Source organism: Carcharodon carcharias, chromosome 3 (assembly GCF_017639515.1).
Source record: "Carcharodon carcharias isolate sCarCar2 chromosome 3, sCarCar2.pri, whole genome shotgun sequence".
Classification (NCBI taxonomy): domain Eukaryota; kingdom Metazoa; phylum Chordata; class Chondrichthyes; order Lamniformes; family Lamnidae; genus Carcharodon; species Carcharodon carcharias.
Window position 1 is genome coordinate 224269004 of NC_054469.1, and position 20046 is coordinate 224289049.

Genomic DNA, 20046 nt, shown 5'->3' on the forward strand with positions numbered 1-20046 from the left:
CCATCCCGTCGTAACAGCCTGCAACGACTTGAGGTTTTACAGCAAGCAGGATTCAGTAGAAGAAATTCCTTAACAGGCAGTTGCAGCTCACAGGATCTACGCCAAACGCCGTCTACTGTTGGTGGGGGTTACTTTTCCTAAAAGCTTCTGAAATTGTGCTGAAGAGTTAATCATCGGAAACTAAGGCTCTGCACAATAAATCTAAATTAAATGGAACAGAGAAACACATACAGCTCCAACTGCAATAAAAGTCCGTCATTGTTACACCTGTATTATCTGCAGAAATAACCCATTGGTAGAGTTATGGATAGTTACTGTAGTTAACAGTTTGGGCTTGGATTATTCTGGGTTTCACTCTCCTTTTTGCTCCAATGACAGCTGCTCCTTCAGCCTTTATGCCCTTGCTCTTTGGAATTTCTCCCAAAACTTAATTTCTTGCTACCTTTCTCTCGTATTGAGGCTCCCAGAGTTCCAGCCTGTTGATCCTTTCCTGACATGAATACCCATGTGTTTCTGGTATTGTCCTTGTCAATCTTCTCTTCACTGCTATATCTTTTTTTATAATATGCCGATCAGAAGTACAGGCAGTAATCTACATGTGGTTTAATCAAGGTTTGATTCAGATTTAGCATAGATTCCGGACTTTTCAATTCTGTGTTCCTCTAGAAATAAAGTCTAGTGCTTGGTTTGACTTTTTTTATGGCCTTGCTAACCTGTGGCGCAACTTTGTGATCAAATTGACATTCACTGTTGGTTAGAGATCAAGTCTGATCCACATCTAACAGTGATATTTAGTCTTTCCAACTAATGACCAGAATTCGAGTGGGAGAGCTTGAATTTAGTGATTTTTCTTTCAAAATGTACTGAAATACTTCACTATAAACTAATTATTTTGGAAGTGAAGTCACTGTTGAATTGCCAAAAGTGGTAGCCAGTTACAATGCAACATTAACTGCCTTGTATGTGTCAGCCTGGCTCAATGGTAATACTCTTGCTCCTGAGACAAGATGGTGGGTTCAAGCCCAGAATCTGTGCCAAGAATACAGGCCGAAACTTGAATATTGTCAGATTTCTCCAACAACTTGAGTTATGTTCAGTGTTTTATTACTTTCCCATCAGAATATCATCTTTGCTGTTGTACCAAATGTTCCCAATCTCTCTGTGCAGCATTAGTATGCTGCTAGTGTACAGGCTCTCAAATTTTACAATATGAGTATCACAATCCAGATAGGCCATTACATCTATGGGTGTGTGCTAGTTGCAAAATTTTGAACTTCAGTTTAGCTCTGATTTTTAAATATAAGCATTATGGGTACTTTCTATAACCAAACTTTCTTCCCAAATGCTGCTAACTTATACTCTGTTCTTTGCAACCATGAAAAAATAATTTAAAATGACATGGATCAATAAAGCACTGGTTTTGTCATCTATCAATTTCAAAAGAAATTTTCAAGACTGAGATTGATGAAGTTTTACAGTATAGTGTCTCAAATCTGACTGTCCAAAATCTGTTGTCTGAAAACCGGGCATTTTTAGAATGTGCCTGCACCCATCTTAATTTGAGTAAAATATATTTTAAAAAATGCACCAGGACAATTTGATTAGATGCCACATTGGTGCGCTGTTATCGGACTAGTTATCTGCTTTGCTACTTGTGTGTGTCGGCCTATTCCCATGCTCCGAGCGACCCTTGACACCCCCTCACCTGGTTTAACCTGAACCACCCATGGTCCGAACCTGACCTGAAATCTGGCGAGATCTGAAATGTAGCATGACCTCTGTCCCGAGTTTTGAGACACTGTACCTGTGTTAGGTAAGGGCTATCAGTGCACGGGTCAAGGGCAGGTAAATGCAAGTTGTGGTGCAGATCAGCTATGATCCAGTTGAATGCGAATAGGCTTGAGGGACTGAGTGACCTGCTTCTGTTCTGTGTCCCTAATGCATATTTGTACTAGGTCATCTTTGAAAATTGGTCCTGCTATTTATGGTAAATATCAATTTTGCTTAACCACATAATCTTTTCCCCAGCTTATTGTTTGACTGATTATTAGAGGAATACCACAATTTTCCTCCACATTGCATTGTACTGGGTGTTTTTCTGAACATTAATCAATTTCTAGGTGCTTTTGTATAACATATATGAAAAAATCTTTTGGCAGATTCTAGTTGATCTATTTATTTTTGTTACAATGTAATGCATTGAATGCTTCTATTTCTTTCTTTCCAATAGATTCTGATAGCACTTCGGAGGATTCTGGGAAAGATAAGCAGAAAGAGAGGCTCTCCTGTAACCCAGTTCGTGGAAATATCACAAGGCCAACTGCTCAGGTTGCTCCAGTGCAGAGTGAGAACTGTAGTGTTCCAGGGAATCCGCCTGCCCCTTTTCTTCCTCGCATTCCTTTAATGCCTCCTATGCACTACATGATGCAAAATGGTGGAAAGAAGCCAGATTATGTTGCTCCTGTGGACAAAACTGTTGGGATGATTGTAACCGTTCCTCCTGTTGCTGCCTCTCTCCGAGATTCTTCACATGTAACGTCAGTTGGCGCTGCTGAAGCAGGGAAGAGAGTGGACCTGATCCCTTCGCCTCTTTCAGTGGCGACTCCTTTCCTACTGCAGGCTGCTAGTCCTGCTCTTCATCCCATGGCACACAGACATAAAATGACAGCGTCGCAAATTAACTTGGAGAATTGCCGTGTTCCTGGACCCCAGACACCAGCAGGCGCCGTGAATATTGGATCAGCCAACACTGCATTCATCCCAGTTCACAGCCACTCTCCATCGGGGAAACTATCAGCACCCTCGGTTTTGGATCCCACTGCTAAACCTTCAACACAGAATGTCGTAGGACTGAACGCCTTGTTGCCTCAGGCTGATGGGAATATAGGAACAGTACCTGAGTCTGCCAGTTTAAAAGTGATGCTTCCTGCAGCTGGCCTGCTACCACCACCTGGCTCATACAACTTGAGTGGAACTCCGACCAGTGTTTTGCCATTGCAGGGCACAGCAACCTCGCCATCTCCTGTAGGCCAAATCCAGTCCACTGGCTCTTCAGTCCCTACTCACACCCCGGGCCCTGTACCAAGTCTCAATACTGCTTTAACTCATAGCACAGCTCAGAGTGACAGCACATCTTATATTAACACAATAGGAAATACAAGTACTAATGGGACCATGCAACCAGCTCAGCAGCTTGGCTGTGGGGCTTGTAGTTCCTGTGGATGCCGAGGTAGCTGTGGAACCAATAGTAATCCTCTGCTAAACTACTACTACCCCAACACGATACCCAGCCAGCTTATCAGAGTTCCTTTTATCCCTTTCAGTGGGATAACCTCTCTTTGTAATGGTAGCTACCTCAACCAAGCACATCAAAACAACGGAACCCAGATGCCCTTTTATCAGAACCCTTACACTAATGGACTAATGCACGATCCTATGGCAAATCAGACTAACTATGGGATGCAGCAAATGCCTGGATTTGTCCGAGGATTTCCACTGATGTATCAAGTGGCCAACATGGTCACCAATGTAAATGGGTTGGGACCTAAAAAGAATGGAAATGCATCCTGTTATAATTGTGGTGTAGGTGGACACTATGCACAGGATTGTAAACAGCCATCCATGGAGGCCAGTCAGCCAGGTAAGCGGCGTGTTCAAGATAACCCAAACAATAATCTGGGTTTGAACATTTTAGATTGATATGGTGCTGGAATCTTGATGCTTTCATGCTCACCTTGATATTAAGTTGTAAAGCATTGAAATTTACTAGTGTCTTAACCATAATCATGTGATACCTGGTTGAACCATTGAACTCTGTTTAAGACTCTTGAGTAGATCTGATGATGTAATCCCCAGGTTACTGAGCAACCAGTGAATTATTGAGTTGTGCGTTGAATATTAATGTGCTCCATGCATATTGTGGAGAAAACTTTGAAAATTCAGTAATCAATGCAACTTCTGTATTCTGCAATTTTGAAAATACAGCTTGTACCTCCCTGCTTGAGCATTAATTGAAATTTGAGAGGGGGTTGGAGAAGTCAGGTTTTGAGAGCCGAAGGGCCTGTTCCTGTGCTGTACTTTTCTTTGTTCTTTTGTTCTCTTTTCGCTCAACAGTAAATTGAATGCATGGGCTGAGATACACCTGAAACCTCCATGACGTAACTGTTTTCAACATTAGATTTTTAAAAAAAAATACTATTTTGTTTTCCCTCTTCATACCCTGACTCTATCAATCCAACTGCAGAGCTGAGATTGGAATTCTTGGTGATTGCAAGTGTGATTGTGCTCCACCACATTGTTGCACAAGCCAGCATTCAGTTTTTAAACTAATTGGAACAAAGCCACCCACCGCCCCCCCCGCCCAGCCATTATAAAAAGAGTCATTATCACTTGAGTTGGTATAAGGTGCTTGGAGAAGATAATTATGTACCCATGCTCTGAGAAGGCCGGGGTTTGGGGGTGGTGGGGGGGGACTGAAAGATTCCTGGGATTGATGGCAGCGTTAGCATTGAACATTGTAAAGGAGTAAACGGCAGAATGAGCAGCATGCTGAACCATACTGCCCAAATAAGCAGAGCACAAAGTTTGAGGCTGTTTTACATAAGTTGGAAAGTTTTGGCAGCACTTTGCTGCAGTCCTGGTCACTGGGACCCTGGGAAGTGGTGGAGGGGAGGGGGCAGCAGTGATTCCCGAGGGCTCATTTTACAAATGCACAAAAAACGTTCCGGAAGCAGTGGGCAACCAAGGACCTAGTAAAAGTGGAAGAACGTGAGGATATGCATAGAGTTAAGAAATCGTATTCGTATGAGTTAAGAAATTTGACATAGTCCCTGCGCCTGATGGGCCTACATCCCAAGATTTTAAGTGGTATTATATAGCTTCCACCATTTTTCCAATAATGCATTCCAAATCATCATAACACTGTTTAAAAGAGAACCTCTCATCTGCCCCTGGTTCTTTTGCCAATCACCTTAAAATCTGTGTCCTCTGGTTAATTACCCACCCTCCAGCCACTGGAAACAGATTCTCCTTATTTATTCCATCGAAACCTTCACAATGTTGAGCGTGTCTCTTAAATCTCTTAACCTGCTCTGCTTTAAGGAGAACAACCCCAGCATCTCCAGTCCCTGCATAACTCAAGCTCCCTCCCCTTGTTATCCCAGTTTTATAACTTGTATCCACACTTTCCCTTCATCGGCATTTCCATAGAATTTACAGGTTAGCCATTTCAGCAATGACTTTTTATTCTGATCCCATTCAAAACTTTGCATGAAAATGTTTTTGTTCTTCCATATTTATTCAGCATCCACATGCAAAATGGGATGTTATTCTACTTAAATCAAGAACAATCCAATAAGCCATTTTCAAACCATAATGTTTAAAATCATCGCTTCTTGCGACCCTCTTTTTAAAAAAAAAAAGACTTTTTAAGCAAGATTTGATGTCACTTTTCCTCTGTTGCTTCTGATGTCTGTTGTCCTGCCAATATCCCTAATTCTGATGCCCTCTATTCTCACGAATGCCACCATTTCCTCCCCTGGTGTCTTTCATATTGTCCAACAATGTGGCTATAGGTCCAGCTGCTCCAAATCAAGGTCATTGCCCAGTACAAACATAGGACACTTCAGTCTTTATGCAGCGACCAATCTTCAATATCTAGGCATTAGTTACAGCCAAAATCTCAGCCCTTCCAGGAGAGCCTTCTATGTTTGCCACAATGACCTGGTCAGCTAGAAATCCTGCTTGACTTGCAGCTGGAGAAAGCAAAAATTACAGTGCTTCCCCACCTCATCTCACATTCCAGATCTGCCAGTTCACTTGCTGCTGCCATAGCCCATACTCAAATTCCTCTGGACAGGAAGGTAGTCAGGATGAATTGAATCCTGAGTCAGCAGGCAGACCAAGTCTCCCAAGCTTCAAACCGCTGTTGGGTAGACTTACCCCAAGGTATCCTGGAGCAAGGCCACCACATTTAGGCAAATACCAACGACACTACACTTACTGCCCTTCATAAAGCCTGGTAAGCAGCGAGTGCCAGGTATGGTAGTCCTGACTCTCTGAAGACGAAGCACCAATGGAGATTAAATGGAAGGTGCTATTGGAAGGGGGCCTTTGTGGATTCAAGGGTAGAAAACTTGCATTTATAAAGCACCTCAACGCGTCTCAATGCATTTTACCACTGATGAACTTTTGAACTGTAAGTCACTTGAAATTAAGACATCATGGCAGCTGCCTTGTGAGCAGCAAGATCCCATAAATAACAATGAGACAACCACCAACTAGTCTGTTCTATTTATTGTGGCTGAAGGATGAATATTGGCCAAGCTATCAGAAGATCTTTGGGAGCTTTCACATTTTCACAAGGGGATGATCCATCTCGGCCACCTCTGGAGGTCCCCAGATGTCAGTCTTCAGCCAATTCAATTCATTCTACGTGATATCAAGAAACACCTGAAGGCACTGGACACTGGAAAGGCTATAGTGCAGACAGGGTTCAATGTCTCATCTGCAGGATAATACCTTTGACAGTGTAATGCTTCCTCAGAATGGCACTGGAAAGTCAGACAATACTTTGTGCTCTGAGAACGATTCCTACATGTGAGTAGATTGTGAATGGGGTTCCCCTTCTGGGTAGATACATAGATTTGACATAATAGTGGCTCGGCAGCACCAGTACTGACTGAGCTGGCCGAGTACTAAAGGACATAGCTGCTAGACTGGGTCTGCGGCAGGTGGTGAGGGAAAAACATGCCTGACCTCATCCTTACCAATCTGCCTGCCACAGGTGCATCTGTCCATGACAGTATCAGTAGGAGTGATCACCACACAGTTGTTGTGAAGTCCTGTCTTCACCTTGAGGACACCTTCCTTCCTGTTGTGTGGCACTACCACCGTGCTAAATGGGATGGATTTTGAACAAATCTAGCTACTCAGGACTGGGCATCTGTGAGGCACTGTGTGCCATCAGCAGCAGCAGAGTTATACTCGAACACAATCTGTGAACTCATGGCGCGGCATATCCCCCACTCTACCATTACAATCCAGCCAGGGGATCAGCCCTGGTTCAATGAAGACTGTAGGAAGGCATGCCAGGAGCAGCACCAGGCATACCTAAAAATGAGGTGTCAACCCTGGTCAAGCTATATTGGTCAGCCAGATTTGGGGGCCAAACAGCATAAGCAGCAAGTGATAGACAGAGCTAAGCCATCCCACAACCAATGAATCAGATCTAAGCTCTGCAGTCCTGCCACATCTAGTCGTGAATGGCTGTGAACAATTAAACAACTCACTGGAGGAGGCGGCTCAAATTATTCCCATCCTCAAAGATGGGGGAGCCCAGCACATCAGTGCAAAAGATGAGGCTGAAGCATTTGCTACAATCTTCAGCCAGAAGTGCCGAGGAGATGATCCATCTCTGCCTCCTCTGGAGGTCCCCAGATGTCAGTCTTCAGCCAATTCAATTCATTCTACACGATATCAAGAAACAGCTGAAGGCACTGGACACTGGAAAAGCTATAGGTCTGACAATATTCCAACAATATTGAAGATTTGTGTGCCAGATCTTGCCGCACCCCTAGCCAAGCTGGTCCAGTACAGCTGCAACATGGCACCTACCCAGCTATGTGGAAAATTGCCCAGGTATGTCCTGTACACAAAAAAAGCAGGACAAATCCAACCCAGCCAATTACCGCCCCATCAGTCTACTCTCGATCATCAGTAAAGTGATGGAAGGGGTCATCAACAGTGCTATCAAGCAGCACTTGCTTAACAAAAACCAGCTCACTGATGCCCAGTTTGGATTCTGCCAGGGCCCCTCAACTCATGACCTCATTACAGCCTTGGTTCAAATTTGGACAAAAGAGCTGAACTCCTGAGGTGAGGTGAGAGTGACTGCCCTTGACATCAAGGCAGCATTTGACAGTGTGTGACATCAGGGAGTCAATGAACTGGAGTCAATGGGAATCAGGGGGAAAAACTCTACACTGGTTGGAGTCATACCTAGCACAAAGGAAGATGGCTGTGGCTGTTGGAGGTCAGTCATATCAGCTCCATGAGTTCCTCAGGGTAGTGTTCTCGGCCCAACCATCCTCAAATGCTTCATCAGTGACCTCCCTTCCATCATAAGGTCAGAAGTGGGGATGTTTGCTGATGATTGCACAATGTTCACCATTCGTAACTCCTCCGACAGTGAAGTTGTCCATGTCCAAATGCAGCAAGACTGGACAATATCCAGGCTTGGACTGACAAATGGCAAGTAACATTCACGCCACACAAGTTCCAGGCAATGACCATCTCCAGCAAGAGAGAATCTAATCATTGCCCCTTCATGCTCAATGACATTACCATTACTGAATCCCTCACTATCAACACCCTGGGATTACCATTAACCAGTAACTGACCTGAACTAGCTCTATAAATACTCTGGCTACAAGAGCAGGTCAGAAGCTAGGAATCCTGTAATAAGTAACTCACCACCTGATTCCCCAAAGCCTGTCTCCCATCTACAAGACACAAGTCAGGAGTGTGATGGAATGCCCCTCACTTGCCTGGATGAGTGCATGTCCTACAGCACTCAAGCTTGACACCATCTAAGACAAAGCAGTCCACTTGATTGGCACCACATCCACGAACATTCACTCCCTCCACCACCGATGCACAACAGCAGCAGTGTGTACCATCTACAAGATGTACTGCAGGATTTCACCAAAGTTTCTTCGACAACACCTTCCAAACCCACGACCACTACCATCTAGGAAGACAAGGGCAGCAGATTGATGGGAACACTTGGAACACTCTTCCTAACAGCACTGAAGATGTACCTACACCACATAGACTGCAGTGGTTCAAGAAGGCAGCTCACCACCTTCTCAAAGGCAACTAGTGATGGGCAATAAATGCTGGTCCAGCCAGCAAAGCCCACATCCCATGAATTAATTTAAAAAAAAAAGCTGACCAGTGAGTTTGAATCAGTGACCTGACAATGGTGTAGCTTGACAAATACATGAATAGGTTGGGAATAGAAGGATATGGACCCCAGAAGTGCAAAATGTTGATGGGCAATATGATCGGCGCAGGCTTAGACCATAAGACATAGGAGCAGAAATTAGGCTATTCAGCCCATCGAGTATGTTCCGCCATTCAATCATGGCTGATAGGTTTCTTAACCCCATTCTCCCACTTTCTCCCCGTAACCTTTGATCCCCTTACCAATCAAGAACCTATCTATCTCGGTCTTAATACACTCAATGACCTGGCCTCCTCAGCCTTCTGTGGCAATGAATTCCTTAGGTTCACCACTCTCTAGCTAAAGACGTTTCTCCTCATCTCTGTTCCAAAAGGTCTTCCCTTTACTCTGAGGCTGTTCCCTTGGGTCCTAGTCTCTCCTACTAATGGAAACATCTTTCCCACGTCCACTCTATCCAAGCCTTTCAGTATTCTGTAAGTTTCAAGCAGATCCCCCCTCATCCTTCTAAACTCCATCGAGTATAGACCCAGAGGCCTCAAACGTTCCTCATATGTTAAGCCTTTCATTCCTGGGATCATTCTCGTGAACCTCCTTGGACCCTTTCCAGGGCCAGCACATCCTTCCTGAGATACGGGGTCCAAAATTGCTCAATATTCTAAATATGGTCTGACCAGAGCCTTATAAAGCCTCAGCAGCTCATCCTTGCTTTTATATTCTAGTCCTCTTGAAATAAATGCCAACATTGCATTTGCCTTCCTAACTACCGACTCAACCTGCAAGCTAACATTAAGAGAATCCTGGACTAGGACTCCCAAGTCCCTTTGCACTCCAGATTTCTGAATTCTCTCCTCATTTAGAAAATAGTCTATGCCTGTATTCTTCCTACCAAAGTGCATGACCTCACACTTGCCCACGTTGTATTCCATCTGCCACTTCTTTGCCCATTCTCCTAACCTGTCCAAATCCTTCTGCAGCCTCCCTGCCTCCTCAATACTACCTGTCCCTCCACTTATCTTTGTATCATCTGCAAACTGAGCCAGGATGCCTTCAGTTCCTTCACCTAAATCATTAATGTATAAAATGAAAAGTTATGGTCTCAACACTGACTCCTGCGGAACTCCACTAGTCACTGGCCGCCATCCTGAGAAGGACCCCCTTATCCCCACTCTCTGCCTCCTGCCAGACAGCCAATCTTCTATCTATGCTAGTACCTTGCCTCTAACACCATGGGCTCTTATCTTACTGAGCAGCCTCCTGTGCGGCACCTTGTCAAAGGCCTTCTGGAAGTCCAAGTAGATAACATCCATTGGCTCTCCTTTGTCTAACCTACTCGTTACCACCTCAAAGAATTCTAACAAATTTGTCAGGCATTATCTCCCATTGATGAAACCATGCTGACTTTGCCCGATTTTACCACGTACTTCCAAGTATTCTGAAATCTCATCCTTAATAATGGACTCTAAAATCTTACCAATGACCGAGGTCATTATCAATTACCAATCGGCCTGTAATTTCCCGTCTTTTGCCTCACTCCCTTCTTAAATGGGGGGGGGGGGGGGTTATATTAGCTATTTTCCAGTCCTCTGGCACCCTCCCTGACTCCAGTGATTCCTGAACGATCACTGGTAACGCCTCCACTATCTGTTCAGCTATCTCCTTCAGAACTCGGGTGTAATCCATCTGGTCCAAATGATTTATCCACTTTCAGACCTTTCCGTTTTCCTAGCACCTTCTCCTTGGTAATGGCCACCATACTCACCTCTGCCTCCCGACTCTCTTGAACTTTGGGGATGTCACTCGTGTTCCACTGTGAAGACTGACGCAAAGTACCTATTCAGTTCCTCTGCCATTTCTTTGTTCCCCAGTACTACTACTCCAGGGTCATTTTCCAGCAGCCCAATGTCCACTTTTGCCCCTCTCTTACCCTTTATATACCTAAAAAAAAAAAATTCTTGCAATCTTCTTTTATATTGCTAGCTTACCCTCATATTTAATCTCCTCCCTCCTTATTTCTTTTTTAGTTGTCCTCTGTTGGTCTTTGTAGGCTTCCCAATCCCTGGTTTCCCACTGCTTTTCGCTGCATTGTATGCTTTCTCTTTAGCTTTTATGCTGTCCCTGACTTCCCTTGTCAGCCATGGTTGCCTTGTCCTCTCTTTAGTATGCTTCTTCCTATGGGTGAATTTTTACTGTGTCTCCCAAATTACTCCCAGAACCTCCTGCCATTGCTGTTCCACTGTCTTTCCTGCTAGGCTCATCTACCAGTCAATTCTGGCCAGCTCCTCCCTCATTCCTCTGTTGTTGCCTTTATTCAACTGTAATACCGTTACATCGGATTCCAGCTTTTTCCTCAAATTGCAGGGTAAATTCTATCATATTATGGTCACTCCCTCCTAAGGGTTCCTTCATCTTAAGCTCCCTTATCAAATCTGCCTCATTACACATCACTAAATCTAGAATTGCCTGTTCCCTAGTGGGCTCCACCACAAGCTGCTCCAAAAAGCCATCCCGTAGACATTCCATAAATTCCTTTTCTTGGGATCCACTACCTGATTTTCCCAGTCTACCTGCATATTGAAATCCCCCATGATCACTGTAACCTTGCCTTTCTTACACCAGGAGATAGAAAAGGTGTGTATCTTGTGCCCCACATCCTGACTACTGTTCAGAGGCCTGTACATAACTCCCATTATGGTTTTTTTACCTTTGCGTTTCCTCAACTCTACCCACAGATTCTACATCACCTGACCCTACATCATTTCTTGCTATCGATTTAATTTCATTTCTTACTTACAAAGCAACCCCACCCCCCTCTGCCAACCTGCCTATCTTTTCGATAGGATGTATATCCTTGGATATTTAGCTCCCAGTCCTGATCCCCTTGCAGCCATGTCTCCGTAATGCCCACCACGTCATACCTGCCAATTTCAATCTGCGCCACAATCTCATTTACCTTTGTATACTCTGTGCATTCAGATACAACACCTTCAGTCCTGTATTTCCCGTCCCCTTTCTCATTGTCGTCCCTTTATCTGCTGTGCTTGAAGTTAGATTCCTAGCCCTTTCCAAACACTGTCCTATTTTGTGTTCTGGAGACTTTAATAGCCTCTCCTGGGCTCTCCTTTCTTTTCAGTTTTTTCATAATTTTCCATGAAGTTGAATCCACTCCCCCACACGCTAACCCGCTGCTTTGTTTCCCATTAATCATACTTCTTGGAGTTTTACCCTTCCCTCTCTTTCCCCCCAACTTTCTAGTTTAAAGTCTTATTGACCACCCTATTTACCCTTTTCACTAGAACATTGGTCCCAGATCGTTTCAGGTGGAGACCGTCCCAATGGTACAGATCCCTCCTGTTCTAATACTGATGCCAGTGTCCCATGAAATGGAACCCCTCTTTCCCACACCACTCCTTTAGGCACGTGTTTACTTCCCTTATTCTCGCGTCCCTACGCCAGTTTGCACGTGGCTTGGATAGTAATCAGGAGATTATAACCCTTGAGGACCTGTTCTTTAATTTAGTTCCTAGTTCCTGATAATCCCCAAACGGGTTCTCTTTCCTAGTCTTTCTTATGTTATTTGTCCCGACGTGGACCACAACTCGATCCTCCCCCTCCCTCTCCAATATCCTTTCAAGCCGGTCAGAGATATCCCTCACCCAAGCACTGGACAGGCAACATACTATGCGGGACACTCGATCCTGCTTACAAAGGAAGGTATCAATTCCCCTAATTATAGAATCGCCTACAACTACCACTTGTTTTTTTGCTCCCCCCTCTTGAATGGCCTCCTGTGTCACGGTGCCGTGGTCAGCTGGCTCATCCTCCCTACAGCCCTCTTCCTCATCCACACAGGGAGCAAGTACCTCGTACCTGTTGGACAAGGTCAAGAGCTAAGGCTCCTCTGTTCCTGAACACAGGATCCCTCTACCTGCCTCACTTGCAGTCACACCCCACTGTCCCTGACCACTGACCGGACTTGAGGTACTTAAACTACCGGGTGCTTGGAGGGCCGAAGGGCCTGTTCCTGTACTTTTCTTTGTTCTTTTGTTCTTTGTTCTTCTCTTTTTGCTCAACAGTGAATTGAATGCATGGACTGAGATACACCTGAAACCTCCATGACGGAACTGTTTTCAACATTAGATTTTTAAAAAAAAATACTATTTTGTTTTCCCTCTTCATACCCTTACTCTATCAATCCAACTGCAGAGCTGAGATTGGAATTCTTGGTGATTGCAAGTGTAATTGTGCTCCACCACATTGTTGCACAAGCCAGCATTCAGTTTTTAAACTAATTGGAACAAAGCCACCCCCCGCCCCCCAAAAAGTTACAAAGAGAGTCATTATCACTTGAGTTGGTATAAGGTGCTTGGAGAAGATAATTATGTACCCATGCTCTGAGAAGGCCGGGGCTGGGGGATGGTGGGGGGACTGAAAGATTCCTGGGATTGATGGCAGCTTTAGCATTGAACATTGTAGAGGAGTAAACGGCAGAATGAGCAGCATGCTGAACCATACTGTCCAAATAAGCAGCGCACAAAGTTTGAGGCTGTTTTACATAAGTTGGAAAGTCTGGCAGCACTTTGCTGCAGTCCTGGTCACTGGGACCCTGGGAAGTGGTAAGGGGAGGGGGCAACAATGATTCCCGAGGGCTCAGTTTACAAATTGCACATTTCCGGGAGCATGCTCCCAATGGTTTTCTGTCTGCTAGAATAATTGCAAGCATGCTCCCAGTTTTCTTTGAGGGGATGGGGAGATTATGGGGCGTGGCTGCATGGCTTCTCAATTTATATGCTGCCAGGCTTCACACCAGGGGTACAGTGAGAGAATTGTCCCTAGTATATTTGTAACACATAAGACATGGGTGCAAGCAGTGTGGAAGCCTGAAAATGACTATGTCTGAGTTGTGTATTGAAGGCAAAAACTCTGGAGTCATCTACAATCTAATGGGGAGGAAGCTGGGGAAGGATGAGAGGCTCCCTCATCTGCATAGTCTTTGCGATAAATGTAACCCGTGTTTTACAAGTGATGAGGCCACACCGTGTCATTGAGCAGACCAGAGTTTGTTGTGCTCTTGATCATCAAGATTGGGTTTTCACAGGGCTGGCTGTTGGCCAGGCTGGAGCTGCACAAACCAGATGGTCGATCTGAAATGGTGTACTGTTGGAAGCTGTCTTAATTGGGGCAGAGTAAGTTTTTGCAAGAATGGCCTTGAAAGCCTGATTGCATTTGGAGAACTGCCTTACTTTCTCTAGTTGTTCAGCAAGTCACATGCATGCAGAAAGTACAGCAACCAAAGGCACATACTGCACCATGATCTGTTGTGGTTTAACGTGCTGAGCAGAATGCTGTTTGTGTTGCTCATTTAACAGGACAAAAGGTGGGTGGGTGGGGCGGGGGTGGGGGGGGGGGGTGGTGCGGTGCGCTCAACAGATTCTAGAGTGGTTTCTTAAATCAATTAAGCATGTGTTATCATCACCTTGTATTTTTACCCTCAAAACAAAAATTGCTAATGTCCGCCGACAAATTGTTTTGGACCAAAGCAGGTGTTCTAGAACTAAGTACCCATCCACAAAACAAAAGAAGGAATTGAAAATACAGTATTTTCTAAGTGTACCAGACATTAAAACGTTTGATTGGGAAAAGCAATCTGTAAAGCCTAGGACATGAGAACTCATGGTTGTACTGAATCTTTTCTTGCTAGTACAGAACTTGAATATTGCTGAGAAGAGAGACCTGCTGCCAAAGCAGTTGCAAGATGAAAAGCTTTGGTAACAAGTCTTGTCTTTTCAGCAATATTCAGAACCTTTTCCTATTTGAGGTTGTTGGGCATATGACGTGTGGCTGCACAAAATGTAAAAATTAACTCTGATTCTCTTGTTCAAGATTAATTAATGAGAAAACAAATGGAACTTTAAAATGACATGGCTTTTCCAGAAATGTGGCTCAGGTCATCTCGCGTATAAATTAATCTGCATTATTGAACCTACCAACTGATTTAGCTTTTCACTGATGGAAGCTGTGGTCCCCTGGATGTGACTTATTCTTTGTTTGGACCTCAGAGCCAGGAAATCCTCCCCTGCCTTAGTCTTCCATCCGAGAATTTCAGGTCTTTTAAAACTCGCTGAGCCATGCTTCCCGATTACAGCCCTGTTTTCTCCTTTTATTTTAATCTTTGGTGTAATGAACTGTGAGCCCACTCCCTTCACTTTGGTTTTCCAATTTCAGACAAAACTGGGGGTGATTATCTGGGAACGTTAAGTGTGGGTCTCGCTTTTGACTGGATCATGGTGACAAGCAGAAGAATCTCTCTTCTGTTTCTCAGACCCTGATCTCAATGTCATCACTCACACTCACTGCCCAAAAGTAAGAAATGCTCCCACAATCTTTCTCATGAGTGAAAGTGAGCGTTGATTGTGTGACAGGCATTTGGACTAGTCAAAATTTTTAAAAAAAAATTTATGGGTGGGATTAAAGTTGGCAAAAGTACTGTTCTGTGCCTTGACCACGCTAAAGTGATTTTAGTGATTTTTTTTTTTCCCCCTAACTTTCTTGTTGTTTCCAACTCCCATTGCCTCCCCTCTTTCCTATCCCCACCAAAAAGGATTCTTTACCATGCAAGCCATTTGGCCAAAGTAGCATTTTAGTAGTCTTATGGATACTGTATTGGAATCTTATGTACAAACTACAGCAACATGTAATTGATGGCAATGGAAACTTTCTCCACAGATTAATGACATGGCTTTCACAATGTTCTTCACTGTATCTTGTAATAAATGTTTGGAATGTGCTGCAGTGGCTTTTTAATAAAACCAATTTTTTTCTCATTTTCAGGTGCCTTCAAATTAAAGTTTGCTCCATCTCATGATTTGGATTCAGCCGACTAAGCTAGAAAATTATGTCAACTTAGCATTGAGCCTGAATATGTGGGTCTGACCCTAACAATACACTTGATGCTCTGTTAGTCAAGCAAAAACGGTTTTCTCCATTAGATTGGGATTAGTACATGGTCACTGAAGTCTGGGTTGTCTTGAACCTATTGTGGCATTTTTCCCATATATGAACGTTTCTTGACCTATTTTGGCTGCAGTGTTCATGAAGCAAACAGAGCAGTCGACCTAGAAATGCTTACAATATTGACCTCTCGTTTTGCACTGATGAATGTATTATACCAAGTGGCACGTGCAATGTTCGCTGTTTGTTCATAATTTATGGCAGTGTTTGAGAACCAACCTGTCCGATAAAGACACTGGGCTGGAATGAGCAGACTGCTGCCGGTTAAAATGCCAGGTCACATCTTGCATCATGGTACATCTTCTGTCTGCGTCAAGTTGTCTTCAAATTTCGAGTCTCTGTTCCCTCTCTGTTTCATGGTTTTTTGTTTCTCTTTCAGTTGATGTAGAAACCACTCCGCTTTCAAAAGTAGATGCATGAATTTAAAGTACTTCTGTTTGGCATAGTGGATAAAAGAGTAAATATAGACATTGACGTAGGGTAATGCCTTTTATATTGTCTTTTTTTGAAGAGAAAAAGCTTTGGAAAATTGAGTGCCTGTATTAATCGAGATAAAAAAACAGGAAAAACAATCTTCAGAATATTGTCTGGTTAGTTTCTTTTTAGACTTTAAAAAAAGGACAGATTTTAAAGCATTTTATTTAGTGCAGCTAATTACCTTTGTTACTTTAATTTTTGGTGGTGATATTTATAACAACTGTTTAAATTTGACAAAAGCGTGAATGTTTTTCAGTTTGTCTTTGGATCAAACCATTGAATAGCCACAATCATTTTTGTGAATCCCATCTTTATACTGTACCATAAACTTGCAACGGATATTACTTGATTTCCTTCTTTAAAAAAAGGCTCTAAACTGAAACCGATATTGGGGCAGTGTTTACTTGGATTTTAGAATGTAAAACAAATTTTATTTTACTCATAGCTATACAGAAAAAAGGTTACATGTCTCCATGATTTAAAAAAAACCACTTAAGATATTTATTGTAGGTAGCGTGATCTCTGCAGATTTGACGTGGTAGTGAATTCACCATTTCACTTGCATTTGCCACTACTATAATGTGAAGACTGATGCTTGATATTTGTAGATGGTATTAATCATGTCAGCATTGTCACTGATTTATGCTGCTGCTTTTTTTTTTAAAAGGAGAGATAAAAGCCAATATGCACTATTCTGCTTCCAGGTTTATTTCTTAAAAGTGCACTGAGGTTATTCGCAAGATGATGGCATTTTTGAGGGTTGCTGCATCCTACAGCGTAAGGTTGAATTAGTGCTGTCCAAGTGTGACCCTTGGCATTCCTTTAACATTAATGGGGATAAATGGAGCTGTGATATTGGCATGCGGCAGTCTGCTTTTTTATAAATGTATAGAGTCCCCACTCTTTTTGAGTGGATTGATGTATTTTGTTGACTTGAAAACGAGTGGGTGTCATAGGAGTTGAATGTGTTTTTGTTTGTAGGCTCTTAAGGCCTTTGTCTTGTCTTAAAGCCCTGGTGTCAACAAAATGCTTGTCATCAAAGAGTATTTTTTTAGGGAGAAAAATTGCAGTTGACTTCATCTGTCTATGCTTACTCTAGTCAGGCTGCTTTGAGTAGCTAGGACATTGACCCAAACTTCTTATTAGCATGTGAGAAATACCTGTTGACATTTGGGCCTTTTTAATGCCACCCATGTGAATCAATTAACTGTTATTTCCAGATCGCTAGAGGATGAAGTGTGGCTTTTATTTTCCTTGAAGCACATTTCTTTTACTTCACTTTTTTTTTGGATGACCAATTGAATACAAAACAGCTATCTTGGTGCGACTGTGCTGTTGAGTTCAAAGATTTAAAAATGGTAAGCCACGTGACCCTGTAAGACAATGTGTAAATAACTTGGTGGCTATATTGGAACTAATTTTATGTACTGTATATAGGAGGTACGTTGCTACCTTCAGTTCGTTCATATGTTTACTGTATTCTTTGATATTCAAGATGTTATGTACTGGAAAGGTCACTTATATTTCTAGAACAAATTTTTGGATTTTATGCAACTTTTTTCCCTGAATTAATAGCAATAAAAATTATACAAATCTTTTATTACAGTTTCCTCTCATTTTAAGCACTGTTCTTGTAGGTTGTGCACATAAACCCAATAACCAAACTTGTTTTGTTATTATCTGTCTCGTAACTCCATTAGCAAAAGACTGTACGACAAGAGGGTAGTGTTTGAATCCTTATCTTGGTTATCATTACTTGTCCCATTTGACAGTTTTGCTGGCTCCAATTTAATGTTCTGTCAACTGCAAAAATGGTTTCTGGGGCTAGGTCCATCCTTATGAACGTGCAGTTACTGGGATAGTAACCATGCCCATATCTGTGATACCAGACCATACCAACCTTATAAAAGGAAAGGCCTATCTTGGACTTGAGATTCTTCCCTTTATCCATGTACTCAATATTTTGATTACCACTGTACTTATTTTCACAGAAATCATTGAGATTTTTGTTTTAACTAGTTTTGTCATTAATTCTTGGTCCTCATAACTTTCACAATTGGTAGCAAGAGTTGTGTAGGGAAAACGATTTACTTTCCTTTTGATGGTCATTGCTTGTGCCTGCTGCTTGACTAGCTCACTAGCATTTTACCTACATACTACATGGAAGAATAGACTTAATAGCCATCCTTTTATCAAAACCTGATTGAAGCGTTCTGGTATATCAGAAAATTGACCGGTAATTGAAAAAATGTGTCTCTAAATCATACTGTCATAAACAGACCTGGGTACAGAATAAAAACAAAATGCTGAGAAAATTCAGCAGGTCTGACAGCATCTGTGGAGAGAGGAAGAGTTATTGTTTTGAATCCAAATAACTTTTCAGAGCTCAGGGTACAGAATGCTACTTATAAAACAACCCCTCACTGTGGTTGAGAAATCTCTGTTCGTATCTATCTTTATAAGCAGGTAGCTTATAGGGAGGCGGTGGCATAGTGGTATTGTCAGTGACTAGTTTTCCAGAGATCCAGGATAATGCTCTGGGGACCCAGGTTCAAATCTCACAGTGGCAGATGGAATTAAAAGTCATGATTGTCTTGTAAACCCACCTGGTTCATTAATGTTCTTTAGAGAAGGAAATTTGACTCCAGACCCACAGCAATGTGGTTGACTGTTAAATGCCCTCTGAACGAGGGATGGCTAATAAATGCTGGCCTAGCCAGTGATGCCCACATTCCATGAACGAATTTTTAAAAAACTCAACTTGGACAAAAGTTAATTTCATTGAGCTTAAGAGTTCAGGTGGGTTGGAAACCAAGACTGACTGGAAAAACAGTAAATGAAAAATGGCAGGCTTTTTCCAGTTATATTAGAGGGAGGTAAATAGTAGGTGCCAGCATCAGGTCCACTGTTCCTTAAAATATATTAACGTTGGCTACATGGCATAATTTTAAAGTTTGTAGAAGATGTGGAGCTTGTGTACTAAACAGTGAGGAGGACAGTAGCAAACATCAGGGGAAGGCACAAACTGTGAAATGGACAGACACATGACAATGAAATTTAATACAGTGAAGTGGGAAATATGCATGTTGGAAAGATTAACGGGGAAACTAAAATTAAGGGATACAATTTTAAAAGGGGAGCAGGATCAGAGAAACCTGTGTATGTACACAAATCTTTCAAAGTGATAGGACAAGTTGATGCATGTTTTTTAAAGGCATACAGGACCTTTGGCTTTATTGCTAGAGCAATAGATTACTAAACCAGGAAATTATGCTTAACTTGTATAAATCACCAGATATCCCCCAGCTGAAGTATTGTGTTCAATTCTGTGTGCTGCACTTTAAGAAGGATGTCAGGCATTAGGCTGCAGATATTTACTATAATGGTGGTGCTAGTAATATGGAACTTGAGTTATGTGGAGAGAGTGGAGAAGCTTGTGTTGCTCTCCTTAGAGCAGAGAACGTTATAGGGAAGTTTATTAGAGGTATTCAATATCTTGCAGGGTTTTGATTGACTAAACGAGGAACTGTTTACATGGCAGAATGGTCAGTAACCAGGGGACATAAATTTAGTCATTGGTGGAAGAACCAGAGGAG

At 42.7% G+C, this 20046-nt stretch overlaps 1 protein-coding gene across 3 annotated transcripts in view; it reads left to right on the plus strand.

Moving 5' to 3' along the window:
- The window catches only part of LOC121276138 (zinc finger CCHC domain-containing protein 2-like), an 83067-nt gene that overhangs the window by 53325 nt on the left and 9696 nt on the right, over nucleotides 1–20046 (plus strand). For 2 of the 3 annotated variants that reach the window (XM_041184172.1, XM_041184173.1), the window contains 2 exons: nucleotides 2231–3640; nucleotides 15794–18050. In XM_041184172.1, coding sequence (XP_041040106.1) covers nucleotides 2231–3640; nucleotides 15794–15846 — 1463 coding nt within the window. In that variant the 3' untranslated portion in view covers nucleotides 15847–18050. Of the gene's footprint in view, nucleotides 1–2230; nucleotides 3641–15793; nucleotides 18051–20046 lie in introns of those variants that run through there. The other variant, XR_005942613.1, reaches the window with a different exon arrangement.